Source organism: Sapajus apella, unplaced genomic scaffold (assembly GCF_009761245.1).
Source record: "Sapajus apella isolate SASKATOON/1434 unplaced genomic scaffold, GSC_monkey_1.0 scaffold60, whole genome shotgun sequence".
In the NCBI taxonomy this organism is placed as follows: Eukaryota; Metazoa; Chordata; class Mammalia; order Primates; family Cebidae; genus Sapajus; species Sapajus apella.
The window spans coordinates 9,351,651-9,367,271 of NW_022437000.1; the positions used below are offsets into that span (position 1 = coordinate 9,351,651).

The following is a 15,621-nucleotide window of genomic DNA, read 5'->3' on the forward strand; positions in this document are numbered from 1 at the left end:
GAATCATAAACACAGAAGGCAACAGGGTGCAACTGTTTGAAATGATCTTTGCTCATTTCCTTTTTGTATTTCTCCTTATCCTCCTCCTCCATTGCAGCCTTGCCTATAGCTCAGGTTAGACACCGTAAGTGCAAAGGGAATTTTACATAGATATTTTATGGGAGATATAATTTTGAAAGTCATTTTTGAAAAGCCTATAGGAAACTATTATATTGCCATGAATTTCAGCTAGGGAATGGAAGTCAATTGCTCACTGATACTTTACAAAATAAAAATATGCCAGAATATTTTAAATGTTCAACATCTAATATATGGACAAGAAGCGATGCTACCTCACAAATAAGTATTCTGAATCAACATTTTGGTATTTCATTATTATGGACTCTAGTTACATCGGAATTCACTCTTAAGTGGCCTAAATAATGCTTCAATCTCTTAAAAGGTATATTTTTAAAGCGCATACCAAATGTTTAAAAATAGCTGATAGATTAATTTTCATTTCCTTCAAATTTCCTTTGGTTTAATGGTTTGAATTGCTCCATGACCGTGCTACACGTACATTAGAGGACTGAAAAATATATTCGACTCATTGTAAAAACCATTTTCTTTGTAAAAGATAAGGATTATTTACAGTTGCCTAGTAAATGTACAGTGGACAGGTATTTGGGTATTCCTGGGATAAAGATGGGGAAACCTTTGAGAAACCACATATCAAAGACAACCCTGTTGAATGTGATTATTTGCTTGGCAAACACAGTCATTGCTTTCTACATCTGCTGCTTTTCACAGGTATAAGCCACTGGCTGATACGTTCCTGCATGAGAAGAAGGAACAGTCGGCTGCCCAGCGATGTCGGTTTGTACTCCAGCAGTGTAAATTACAAGGCTGGCAGGTTGGTGACCTACAAGCTACGGAAATACCACTTTAGGATTTGAAATAAATGAGCTGAGTCATTGCAGGGAGCCACCGGAGTCTTCCTGGCAAAAACAAATTCCTTTGATGTGTTTGACAAGGCGTGACATTAAGTGTATTCCCTGGAAATTTGTCAGTCTTTATGACTTACTGATTTTAACATCATGCAGCCAACATGAGAGTCAATCTAAGAGGCTCCCTTTACAATCATGGCAGAAGCTCATGAGCCCCATTCTGTCTGCCCATGTGTCAGACTCAGACCTTGTCACTAAAGCATTTTGTCGTATTTACCCATAGCAGGAGTCACAGAAGCCAAAATTGAACTAAGGCTGATTTCTCTGTGCAGAGTTGGTAACTCACAAGTGCATGTTCGACTTGGACTTCTCCAGTTTGTTCAAGTCTCACTCAGCCCCCTTCCTTTCTGTTTCTCTTTGCTCTGCTTCTCACCTGCCATACGGTGAAAATGTCACTATCTTTTGAAGCTTATTTGTTGGTAAAAGCTTCATAATTGGAAACACTTTATTATAGTCTGCAGTCCATTTGAATGGCAGAGCCTAGGGTTCAATGAAAGCGACAGCTAGACCTGCAGAAAAAGGAAATAACTTGAGACAAAATTATAGGGCAAATGTTTACCAGAAACAGGAGAAGAGGGTCCCAGCTTTTGTTTAGTACCTTAAACAACATCTGAGCCCCATTCTTGACTCATTTTAGGAAGAAGCGGTTTAAAGTGAGAAAGGCAGATTAGAGCAACATTGAGAAATCATGTTGTCCACAACACCAGGGATTATTTGGAAGTTTCATGTTGTAAAACCACCAAAAGTACCTAGGTGGCAAAAACAATGATAGCTAAAAGCTTTGGTAAAAACAAGACGATTACTGGAAAGTAGACATAAATTGCATCTTTAAAAAGTTATAGTGAGAACATCTATGAGTAAAAATACATGATAATTGATGAGTCAAATGATGAGGGCTTGGCTTTAGAGATGACATGAACAGATGATTCAGAATTGCTGAATATGTCCAAAAGTGGCCCAGTCTAAGTCAAACGAGGAGGGAAGACTGGATTGACACTCACACACTCATCTGTCTATGACAAAGAACAAAGAACCTAGAATTTTGGCATTGATGAGTAATGATTTAATTGTCTGTACCACCCAATCTTTTTCTTTGTTATCCTTTTTCTTTTTTTTTTTTTTTAACTAATAATGAAATTTGAACTTTAAATAACAATCTGAAGGAGGAAGCTTACTCAGTCTGTAGTTGTCAGTGATGCACATCAGTGCCAAAAGATTGGATAAAAAGGGAAGGAGGAAGAAGGAGGAATTACTAACCAAAAGTGATGTCCGCCAACCCCTCCAGAATCAGTGACATAGGGGTGGGATTCACATATATCAGCATTTCTTCAGTCTGTAGGTAACTGAAGTCAGTTCAACAGAATCATTGCTGAGATTTTAAATAAGTAATTACATAGTAGTAGTCCATGGATGATATAACACTAAGATTTTCTTACTGTATTATTTTGCTTTTAAAGAATACTTACAGATATATATATATATCTGTAAGATAGATGTATGTGTGCGTGAAAGAGAGGGAGAATTTTTATTTATAGAAGAAAACAAGGGAATCTGGAATAATTCTTTCACTGAGAGAGTGATTGGCAGCAACCACCATACCTAAGCAGTGTTCCCTCTGACAGACCACTGTAAAGTACAGGTCACATATGAAAGGAGACTGGAAGAAAAATCAGTATTCCCTGACAGCCATCATTTCTTCTACGTCTGTGCTTTTGCCAGGATACTTGAAATTACAATTGAGGATGGTATTAAGAAACATACATTGGGACTTTCAAAAAGAGCATTAATTTTTTTTCAATGGGAAAGGGATCCCATTTCATTGCATTAATCTATTTTCTCCACACTTTTCACCTGCCTAAAAGGAAGCAAAAATATGAGAGAAAAAGAAATTAAAAGGAAAGAGAAATAAATGTGTTCATTCACTGAGAATATTTGCTGATGAGTTCCTTGTTGTCTAGTCAGAAAAGATAGTGTTTCTTCAGCTTCTTCAAGATGTAACCTATGATACACTTTATACTGTAAGACGAGTAACCAACTTCACAGAAATAAAATTCATTCATATTTCACATTTATGTTAGTCTGACAAAGGATAAATGCTCCTGTTAAAAAATAAAAATAAAACAAAACAAAAAACACTTATTCCTAACCTGGAAAGTTAGACTCCTCAGTTTCAAAAGCAAAGCATTTGTTTGAAATGTATTGCTAGTTACAGAAAGAATTCCTTTTGGTCTATTCTGGGTTTTTAATTAATACAGTGATTAAATCAGAAGCTGTTGGACTACAGGGACAAGGTTGTATCGGATGCTTAGTGTATCTGTAGCATTATTTCCAAATTGCTAAGAGTTATAATGTGTGCTTTCATTAAGCCAGCAGTTCATCATTTAGTCCTGAGTGTTTAGCATGAAATGAATGCTTATTCTTTTCCACAGTCTTAAAAGCAGTGCTGGAGGAAAGAAGAGATTAGAATTATATTTTGCTGTGTTAATTTGTATATGGTGTTAGCTAGAAATTCATTTCTTTTAACTGAAAGTGGTAATTTCATTGTCATTCTAATGGGTCTCAGAGGTCTTGCAGGTTTTGCTCTCTCTCCTTTCCTTTAATCAGACCCTGTGCAAGTTAAGCCTTGAATCATCAATAGGAGATTGTAACTCTGTAATTCTTATACTCTCCAACATGGTAGCAATTCAGTAAACCGTGGTACATATTTGATTTCCTTCCGTTTCAGATGAGGATAGAGATGTCACGTCTTCAGTGCTGTTACTTTTGTATGCCAATCTATGCACCTGTGTCTGCTTTTCATGCTTTAGGTAGTCACATGTTTGTAGTCTGCACATGTGGTACTGCAATTTTTAATATTTAATAAGTAATAATTCCTCTCATCTACAGAGTATATTACAACTATTCAGAGTTTTTATTTCATTTTATTTGAGCCTAATAAAATGTCTGTGCAGAAAAGGAAAGTAGGCAGCATGTACAGGAGTGATCTTATTTTAGATTTGAGGAAATTGAACTTCACGGAGAGTTCTTGTCTTAGTTAGAGATCAGTGTACTGATCAAAATATTAGGTGCAGTTAATATTCAGGTTCAGTGGGAACACCACTTTGCTGAGACCAGCGTCTAGCTCTTCCTATGTCATGTTCTTTCCACTGCATTTAACTCGATCTATATCTTTTAATATAACTATCTAAAGTCATTTTGCTCATATTACAGGACTTGAAAGGGATAGGTTATGCATCACAGTGCGAGCTTTGATCAAAGGCATTTATACCCTTTATTCGTCTGCCCTTTGTACATAGTATCTTTTTTATGTTTATAATTCACCCAGCAAATGAAGGAAAAACAAGCAGACTACTTCTCATTACAGGGTGACTGCCTCTGATCAGAATCCTTTTCTACCCAAACTGTCAACCAAACTGACCATGAAATGACACAATGCATTTGTACTCTCATTCCCACTCTCGTCTTGGAAACAAGAGGAGAAGGGAAAGGAGAAAAGGAAGAGAAAGGAAAGAATATAGAGAAGGAGAAGAACTAGAATCACGTGAAGATTCTCAGGAGGCTTTTGATATCAGTTCTACTTCTGAGAGTTAAGACCTAGATGTGACTCAGGCCATCCAGAGGAAGTGACACGGGTAAAGGGACCTCATGGGTGGCGCTGGTGGAAATGCATGTCACAGGAACATTGCTGCATCTTGACAGCTAGAGCAAAGGCAGTTTGAAAACAATTTATTAGGCTATTTCAACAGATCCGCAGTTTACAATACACTGGGTTTTGCTCACTTGCCAATTTTCAGTGAGGCATTTCCTGGCTACCAGATTTTAAATTCTCATTATCCTTGACCTTCCTGCTGCATCTTCTCGTCCTCTTCTCTGCATTGTTCTTCTCCACGGTGCCTAGAACTTCCTGTTACGCCTCAGATTGCAATCCTTAACACACTGTTCACCACCTTTCCTCCATAGTATGGGAGCTCCATCCAAAGGCCTTTGTGTCTAGAGCTTACTGCTGCATCCCCAGCAGAGAAGGCTGAGAAAGACACAGGGAAGACACTCTGTGCCTGGATGCTGGGCCAAAACGTGAGTTTCTGTAAATGAGAAATTACTAAACAATACAATACACTTGATGTGGGTGCAAAGACATGTAAGAACTTTTTTAGGCCAGAAGTGGCTCACGCTTGTAATCCCAGCACTTTGGGAAGCCGAGGCAGATGAATCACCTGAGGCCAGGAGCTCGAGACCAGCCTGGCCAACATAGTGAAACCCTGTCCCTACTGAAAATACAAAAATTAGCCAGGCGTGTTGGTAGACACCTGTAATATCAGCTACTCAGGAGGCTGAGGCAGGAGGATCGCTTGAACCCAGGAGGTGGATGTTGCAGTGAGCCGAGATAGAACCATTGCACTCCAACCTGGGCAACAAGAATGAAACTCTGTCTCAGAAAAAAAAAAAAAAAAAAAAAGAGAACTTTTTAAAATTTATTGTTTTGAAATGAAATGAGAATCAAATGGAATTTTAGCCTTAAATCTATGTTATAAGATGCAGGTATTAATACATTACTTCTATAATTAAAAATAATTTTTTAAATTTGAAACCACTACATAAATATAATTTAAGCATAGAATATTGCATAGGGTCAAATTTGTTATTCCAACAATTTGTGAAAAAGCTGCAAATCATGCTGCATTTTGTACCAAAGCATTTTTGGTTTCCAGTACATAATTTCTGTATGTCTTTTATACCACTAGCCTGCACTTCTCAAAGGAATCTTGTGCCTGCTCTCACAGAATTTGAACTGGTCACCACAAGTTTTGGCAAACTCATGCATGTTGCTGTTTACTTAACATACTCAAAATTGCTACTTTTATATAGTGTGGTTTGATTTTGAAGAAAAGTGAAGAAAATCAAGATGTGGTGGTGGCTAGAAGGGAATCCTTCATCTTGGTGGCTTCTTAAGTTTACAATGAAATGATATATTTTAAAAACATGGTGAACTAGTCAGAGCCACGTCCTTATTTGCAAAGCAGAATTTATGTAACTTGTTTGCAAAAAAGAGTGGAAGTATTTGGAAATGATCTGAATAGGACCTGCATGACTAACTTCTAGTGCTGTTTTCTGTCTCAGCAGATACAGTTTTCTTTACGAAAAAAAGAGTTCATGGATTACTTCACTATGGAAAAATACCCAGATAGTTTGAATTAAGTCATAGTTTGGAAACAAGTTAAATGAGGCCAGTAGTTATTAACCATCTGCTGTTTGTTTTATCGTTGTTGTTATTATTCAGGTATTTTACTTATCTAAATATATGCATTTTAAATTCAGCGCCGTCTGAAGGTAATTTGGAAAGCATCCCTCTGGAACTGCGTCTAGTTAACCAAACACTATTTGCCCGAATTGCTACAAGCCATAGAAAAGTGGCTGGGCAGCAGCTAGGCCCATGTGGAACATGCTTGTTTTGCGTGTTATGTCATTTATGTAAAATGAAAACCTTTGAAGCTAATTCTAAGTGGAAAAATAAGTGGTATAATCTGATTTTCACACATTTTATATGCATCAACTGGTTATAGGATGATTTCTTCTGTGTAGTTATTTGAATGCTATATTCATTTTAAAGCCATCTGGAGGGATGACGAATGAAGAAACAAATCTGTCAGAGTCGGTCCATGTGATGCCAGGGGTGCCGCTTTGGAACGCAGACACTCGCACAGCACCGGGAAAGTCGAGAGGGGACTGCACGGATGTGGCTCGGTGCAGAAAGGCTTTCCCAGTGGTGCTTTTCACTGATAGTTCAAGCAGATGTCGAGAACTTTGGGGTGAAAGAAATTTTGTGGGCAGGCAAGGAAGAGTGGCTTGTGCCTCCCCTTTGAAGCAGGAACTGCCGCTCTCTGTACTGGAAATTGTGGAAGGAGAAGTTGAGATCTTAACCTTAGAGATAACATATCTATTATTTTAAGGATGAGGAGTCAGACACAGATACTTCTGGTGACTTACTCAAGATTATACACAGACAGGAAGAAAGAAACAAAATTAGAACATCAACTTCATCCCAAGGACCGACATGATAGGACACTTACTTGAGCGTGTGTGCATGTGTGTATGTGAAAGAGACAGAGAGAGAGGCTCTGAAGAAATGACAAAGGGTACTCACAAAAACAGTCTCCAAATTGCTGTGAGATATACTTTTCCTATGTGTGTTTACTCATGAACAAAGAAATTCACAATCTTTTTTGTTATCAGCATCTTCTAATGTAATGCTTATGGAATAGTCTAGATTTTGTTACCCAAATAGTTTGAAATAAGTCACAGTTTGAAAACAAGTTAAATTAAGTTACGATCTTTGAAGGATTTGCTCTTACAGTGCTAAGAATTGCAACTTTAACATTTTGCCATAACATTAAATAAAATCAGTTGGATGAAGGTTTTATTATTTCATTAATCTGCAATAGTACAGCTGAGATAAAATAGAAGAGCAAGGACTCTTAAAGTTTTAACCACCTCTCACTTTTTTTACGCCCTCTATGATGAGACAATTGTATCAGGGCCCTCGGTTCTTATTAGTACAATAAATTAATGGTTTATGACCTTTCTTTTATCACTCAGGGAGCACTCCATAAATCAACTACAAGTACAATCAAGAAAATAGCCTATAAAATGATGCTTTCTTTTGTATTCCTTCTCCTTCTCTGGAATTATAAATGTTGAAAATTTAATAAGCGTTAGAAACCTAAGAGTACACCTTGAAGTTATGTATATTCTATTGGGAATCACCATATATATTATATGTGTTTGTGAATTTCCTTTCTTCTTTTGTGCCAGACACATGCATACACACACACTTGTACATATATGACACATTTTTGTTATAAAAGGAATATGTATTCTTGATAGGAAATTTGAAAAGTAGAAAAAAACTGAGGGAGAAAATACAAACTACCCAAATTGAACTACTGAAAATATTTGGTGCATATTCATTCACTCCATTTAAAAAAGTAATATTACACATATTTGACCCCTACTCAGTGTGTCTTTCTCCCTTTCCACACTGAACTTTCTCAGGACAGGTGTCATGCCACTGTGTTCTTTTGTATTTTCACGTGTGTGTGTGCATGTGTGTGTGTGTGTGTGTGTATTTCACTATGACATCTCCTACAGGGTCTAGCACATAGTGTGTATGCAAGCTGTGTTTGTTGAATGAACGAATAAATGAATGAATGAATGGATGAATGAATGAACCTCCTACTGATGGCAACATCTTCCCTTTAGAAATGGAGGTATCTGCAGTAAGTTTGGGTGACATGTGTGATAGGTCCTGCCTTTAGAGTAATTTTACATTATTTCACTCAGCGTCATTATGCAACATGAGGTGTAATATCTTAGAGTACTATCTGGCACTTACTAATTGCTGATTAAAACTGACTAGGCCTATGCCCAATCCAAATTTCATCTCTTAGAAATCCATCTGATTCCCTCTACTTCAGGTTTATTGATTGACTGATTCAACAAGCATTTATTGATCACCTTGTGAGTTCTCCACATTAGCCAAGGCAATTGTTATGGCTTACAGTCTGCTGGGGGCAAAACAGCTTTCAACCAATAAATAGTCACAGACTAGGATCCAGGTGCAATGAGAGCAGACACTGCAGTAGTGAATTTGAGGGTTCCTGACCTCGACAGGACAGTTGCCACTCAGGGTATCTCTGGGGTGGCCACATGGAGACCCAGATCTGAGGGGTGAGAAGGAGCCGGTGACATGCTGAGGCAGGACCAAGGGGCCCAGGGTGAGGGGCCTGAGGTGAAGGGGCCCAAGTGTGCTGAGCCCCTGAGGTGAGGATATCCCAGAAGAACTGGCAGGAGAGCAGGAGGGCTGGAGACAGAATCAGGTAAGGACGGGAGGCAGCAATACCACAAAACAGTGTTTTGTAAATAATGATGAAAACTTTATGTTTTCATTATTGCCCCACTAAGGAGAAAAACTGAGAGAATTAACGAACAATCTAGTTCTGGGGAGGCGACAATAACTTTGCAATTACGACAGTTTCTGACCTTCGAAGCGCAGTCCTGTGGGATAATATGAGGCCCCTAACAACTGCTGAAAGAATGGCAACTGCGCCTGTGCTGAGAGACCCATCTCCATCTCTTACATGTCCACGTACATTTCCCCGATTTCTAGATGATTTAGTCATTCGATAAGCACTTGTTGAGCGCCTATGATATGCCAGAAGCCTTGTAATTGCTAACATGTTTTTTCTTCTCAAGGACCAGTTGCACCCTCTGGACAGGATCACAAGGAGAAGGTGTGCTTAAAGCTAAATGGGTCAGAACCAGTGGGACCTTGTGTGTCAAAGTGCAGCATTCTTGCATTCTTTTCTTTTTCTTTTATTTTTTTGCAACGAAATTTTGTTCTTGTTGCCCAGACTGGAGTGCAGTGGTGCGATATCGGCTTACCACAACCTCTGCCTCCCAGGCTCAAGTGATTCTCCTGCCTCAGCCTCCCAAGTAACTGGGATTGCAGGCATGTGTCACCATGCCTGGCTAATTTTGTATTTTTAGTAGAAATGGGGTTTCTCCATGTTGGTCAGGCTGGTCTTGAACTCGTGACCTCAGGTGATCCACCTGCCTCAGCCTCCCAAAGCGTTGGGATTACAGGCGTGAGCCACCGCGCCAGGCCAAAGTACAGCCTTCCATTTTAGATTCAATGCAAGCTACTGATAAGCTTTAGAGAGGGTAGGGACATGACCTGATTTATGCTTTAAATGTAAAAAAAGTGTTATTAGAGAGCAAGAACAGAGCTGGGAAATGAGGTCACAAGCCAGTGTGGTGGCCCAAGCAAGAGAGAGCAGAGCCACGGTGGCTGGGACAAGGGAGGAAGCCAAGAACACGAAGGGAGGGGAGAGGACCCCACCATGGGACGGTGAAGGTGCTTGTTAGGTTATATTGACCTGAAGAGTGGGATCTTTTTTAAAGTCAAACATTAATGTAGATCAGGAATGTACTCAAGCTCTTCAAAAATGAACTTGCTGCATGAAATATGTTTGGGGCTCTAGACGATAGGAAAGACGTGGCCCTTTAGGGCTGAAAACAGAAAATGGCTCACAAAATTAAATGGGATTCGCAAAGCAAACGTGAGCACACCACAGGAAAGAAACATGGGGGATTAGGAAAGCAATGTCAGTACTTTTGAATATCTACAAATATTCATTAAGATGAACTACATATGAGATGGAATAAAAAGCCGTGGTATCATACTTTTAGAAGAAAGCGCACCTCAATATACATCACTGCCATCAACTTGGCAGATGACCATGGGACAAGGACTCCCGCGCCCCAGGGAGTGCCAAAGGCCCTGACCACGTTTGTGCTGCTGTTTGGCCATTTATGATATACACTCCCATGGGGCAAGTCATTATGGACATGATTTGGACCATTTTGTTAAAAAGCAAGTTCAAATATGTGCTCTGACGGAATATATTAACTTATCAAATACACTCTCCTCTGTGCTTTTGAAGTTAATTACTTTTGTTTGGGTGTAACTCTGGTTTGCTTTTTCACAATGTGTCTCTTTGGGAGAAGCAATTTTTTTAGGCACTCTTGACCATGTCAATATGATTTCCATAATGAAATCACATATAGAATTACATAGTGAATCATAGTAAGCTCAAAATAGTAGCTTTTATTCATCGCTGCCTGCTGTGCAGGTCATACTGTTCTAGGTAGGAATAATTAATTTTTCTTAAACTATAATTATATGTAATTCAAGCCAAACCACCTTCTTCAAATACCAGAAGATACAGTGCTCTATTAGATGTGTGTGGCTGTAATTATCTTTTCTGTGTTGAAGTTAAACTTTAAGAATAGTCTATTTATAACAAAGAGAACGTGTATTTTCATATAAATGTATCCTTTGAGAATGTTTAAAAGTACATTCAGACATTCAGAGCTGGGCTGAACATTAGAATTTTTCTATTTAGTAGCTTTTCAAAGCAACCATGAAAATGTAAAATGTGGAGCTATTAATAGTAAAATATTCACACGGCAAAAAGTAATGGTCATTCTTAGAAATTTAATGAATTAAAGTTGCAGATGGAGAAAGGTGAATTCAGCCTGGAGAGGGTACATTTTAGTTCAGTGGTTTCCTTACCAAGCTTCTTGAAAGGATAAACTGTATCTTGCTTACCCTTGTGCTCCCAGCACATGCGCCCTGATGGCATGAGAAGGCACTTGGCAAACATTTGATTTATGAATGGATAGGTGAATGAATGAACGAATGAAGGAAGGAAGGAACTAACGAGTGAATGGTTGTTCAGAGCAGACAGATGGTAGGATGACAGATAAATAAATGTGATAAAAGGAACATCAGGAAAAATATAAGTATAAGGCAACTGAGTGTTATGAGAAAATGATATTGATCCAGTAATGAATTATAGGTGAAGGACTGTTCATGGCACCCATGTAGAAATGTTGGGGTTTTGAGGTTTGTTTCTTTTGGAAGAGATGACCTGGTAAGCACAGAAACTGTTTTGCATAGCAAAAATAGAACATGGTTGTAAAGGACCACAGTGACATTCTCAGATCAGCAAGAAGGAAAGCAAATCTGAAAGGAGAACTGTGCAGACAGTGGAGCACATGAAAAGATGGTGTTGTTCACATCAGCATCAATAAAGCTATTCTTAACAAACTGTGAACAGATTTACATTGCTGGGTCCTTTAACAAAATACTAGGGCATTATTCCCGAATACTATTATGTGAAAGATATGACTACTTTTGATGCAATTATGATAGTACATATCCTTTGTGAAAGCTGGAAGTATTTACTAGACTGGGGCTGTTTTTAGAGCAAGGGAGGTTAAAGTTTTTAAAGGTTAATTTTGTATGAAAAGAAAGCATTTTAATTGCAGAAAAAAAGCTCTAACATTCTCAATAAAACCTTTCTCATTAAAATATAATCCATGTTAGTAAAATATTTCAGTGGTTGTAGAGTTAGACATAAAGGGATAGCATGTAACCAAACACTAATAACAGTCATATCATTCAGTGAAAACTCTATTCATAAGAATGCCATGCGCCCTGTACAACAAATGCAGAAGGTTCACACTGGTTTTCTTCTTCAGGAGAGTATGTGGGATGTTAAAATAACAGTAAATAGCATCTCTTTTAGAGAAGTAAAAAGGGCTAACTCATATTATGGAGGCCTTTATAGGCAACATAAAATCATTGAAGTTTCTAGAAGACTAATAAGTTGAAGTCAGTGTGCAAGGTGAGTTAAAAAGCTGGTAAAGGATAGATGATGACCTTCATTCTAGATTTTAGTCTGTAATAATCCCATATCAGAGGTGACGGCACTGGAAATGTGAAACCTAGCATCTTGTTTCTTTAATCCTATTAGATGTATTTTAATAAAGGAAATCAAATAGTTTAAATAAGTTTAAAATGTTTAAGATTTAATTTTTGTAGACAAATGAAATTTTAAATATCTGAAGTCATGTAATAGTGAGTGCTTATTAAAACCATTTTTTAAAAATTCTTCCTTCTCCATTTCCTTTCATTTCCTTCACCTTAATACATGTGAACTATGACCTTTAAAATTTTCTAACATTATCTGAATTTATAACTATCTTACCCTCAAGTTGAATAGTCAGACAGATATACAAATAAGAAGAAAACCAGGACTTTGATGCTGTTGTGGAGATGTATACAAGGTACATTAGTGACACGGATATACTATTATAATGGATTTATTATCATAAAGTACACATTAAACAGGAGAAAAACGAGTTCTCACTTTGGATCAGAAAGCAATATGATATAGTTGGAGAACAGGTAAGCTTGAATGTACTAAGTTCTAAAAGCCCACTGTACAACATTGCACTAAATTGTACGCTCCAAGTTTTGTTAAGAGGGTAGATCTCAGGCTAAGTGTTCTTACCACAGATTTTAGAGGGAAGGAGAGGGAGGAATGGAGAGGGGGAAGAAGAAAAGGATGAAGGAAGAGAGGGAGGAGGGGAAGGAAAAAGGGAGGGAGGAGACCAAAAGGGCTGTACGATAGAAAAGTCCAATAAACCTTTCAAAGGCATTTGGACATCGTCCTGAAAATCATTACTAAGTGATTTTAGGCAAGAAAGTAACATGATAAAATTGATGTTTAGAAAGATCACTCTGAAACTAGTTTAAAAAATGGATGCATGTAGACCCATGATAATTTCGGGAGCTGCTACAATTATTCACAAAGGTAAACAGGAAGTGGATTCAAGAAACCTCAACAGAATGTATGACTAAATGGGCCTGGGGGAAAAGCTGTAAACACACTTAGATGATGCTTGAGGTTCTGGCTTGGGTGATGAGTGATGATGACTCCATTAACCTAGAAAGGTAGGAGTGGGTAGGGATGGATGGAAAAGTGGGTGAGAAATGACCTGTGAAAATCTCTAGGGCTCGAGGTACTCAGGGAACACCCAGGTAGATGGTCCTTTCAGTCACTGAGGTGGAGAATACAGGATAAGAGGCAAACACATGAGTGAGGATACAGTGCTTATGAAATATCTACCGAAATGTGTGCACAGGAGATGGACTCCATAGGTCTGGACTCAGGAATAAGATGAACTTTTAGGAAGAGTTTGTGGGGAAAGCTTTTGGAATAATGAACTTACCAAGGAGATGATGAAAAGTAAGAGGAGAATTCAGTGGGGAACTCTGAGGATAGCTAACATTTCAATGAGAGTAGCAACATAGGAGCCTCGAAGAAACGATTGGAACAGAGATGACAGACACAGAGCAGGGGACCAGGTGAGCTTGTCAGAAAAGTCAAGATTCAAGAAAAGAGAGTGTCCCAGGGTCTCACCACTGAAAATGTGGTCCACAGACCAACATCACCAGCATCGTTTAGGAAGGTGTTAGAATGAATCACTGGCACCATCCTAACCTACTGGATCAGAATCTACATTTTGACCAGATCTCCAAGTGATTAATATACATTTTTCAGTTTGAGGGTCAAAAGTATCTGTTTCTTTGAGTCTGGAGCCTGGAGAGCTCAGATTCATCTCATCTCTGGCACTAACTTTCTGTATGGACTGTGTGAATGCCATGTGTCCTCTCCAAAACATGACTTTTTCTCTTGAAAAATGAAGAGGTTGATCAAGATGGTTTCTAAGATCTAACTAGAACAATATGTGTTATGGGCACTCTGTTCCTTTGCCCCTCCTTTGTAGACGATGAATCCTACTTGTGTAGGCTGTTGTAGATAGCATAAGTGCACATTTTCTTAGAGGAAATAGTACTACTATTCCAAATAAATTTTCTCCAATTTTCTGTGTCTTCATAAGTAACTAAAGTGTTTTACGTCATTTTAACTGACATGCCCTTCTTCTGTCAAAGTAGAGCCACGTGACTTGAGCTTTCTCTTTTAACTTAGCTACATGGGAAACAATTACTGATTGTATTATTTAGTAGCAGTAAATGAGTAAACTAAATTAAGTCACACATAGGATACAAATAATATATATTTCTTCCACTCCCAAAGAATTCATAGATATAACAAAATGAGAGGCATCACCATTTTTCTGAACTACCAATATGTAAGAATAGTCTTACATTCAATGTTTTTCTCAATTTCATTAATACAGAGAGAAATGTGTATCATAGAAAAATATGAAAGGATAATAGCTATATTTTTTCTTTGTAAATGCTATTTCAAAAGTACTGCCAGAAACACTCAGCACTCCTAAAAATTGTCTTAAAAAAAAAAAAGTGCTCTACAGGTTCCCTTGAAGTCTCTACTAACTCAGCTTCCGTGCCACCTACACTCTAGCACAACCACCGTTCCAGCATTTGTCTGTACCTCCACAGCCTACACCTCAAAAAAAAAAAAAAACCCTAAAAATTGTAGCAGTAATTAGAGCTTTGGAAGTCATCAATGACAATTTTGTTTAATCCTTTAAAATCTGTCACTTAACAAGAAAAAAACCCTAATGGTTTTCTAATAAAAATAGCGATGACTGTAATTCACAGATGGTTTACTTTTACAGGAGTTAGAATGACATTAACATTTTAATCTCAGCTAGAACACTCTGCATCTAGCAGTGCACAGGGAGAGGGCTCAGTTGGAGAACATTTTAACCTCTCCTTTTCTCTGCTTAGTGAGAAACATTCTTTGATGTGAGAATGCTTCCAAAATTAAAAATGTAGGTGATCTTAACCTTTGGTCTAATTTGGATGAATCTTAATTTATTGGATTTGATATAACACTCTAAGACAGATTGTACAGTAACATTCATCCATAGGAAAAAAACAGTAACAGTCAACAATTTTCCTTCAGTCAATGTCACTAATAGACAACACAAATTCGTAAAAATTCAGAATATGTGTGATCTTATCTGTGTTTCTCTGCTAAAGAAGGATTCTTAGATTTGTATCTTCATTAATCGCTAGCATCCGTGAAAGTAGAGAACTGTAAAGACTAAATTCAGAATGGTTTCTGAAGAACTCCAAAATACTACTTAACTGCTAATTTCATTGTTTTCAGAAAGACCAAACATTTACTGCAAATATAGCATCTCCAAAAAAAAAAAAAACCAGCAAAATCAAACACATGCTAAAACATCCAATGAGTCTCTCTAAATATTGCCAACCCACAAATAAATTATATAG

The 15,621-nt window shown here is 37.8% G+C and overlaps 1 protein-coding gene across 1 annotated transcript in view; it reads left to right on the forward strand.

Annotated features, from left to right (window-relative positions):
• The window catches only part of MYO16 (myosin XVI), a 563,966-nt gene that overhangs the window by 452,997 nt on the left and 95,348 nt on the right, over positions 1-15,621 (forward strand). Inside the window, exon 28 of the mRNA XM_032246200.1 lies at positions 790-892. Within this exon, the coding sequence (XP_032102091.1) occupies positions 790-892 (103 nt within the window). The remainder of the gene's footprint in view (positions 1-789; positions 893-15,621) is intronic.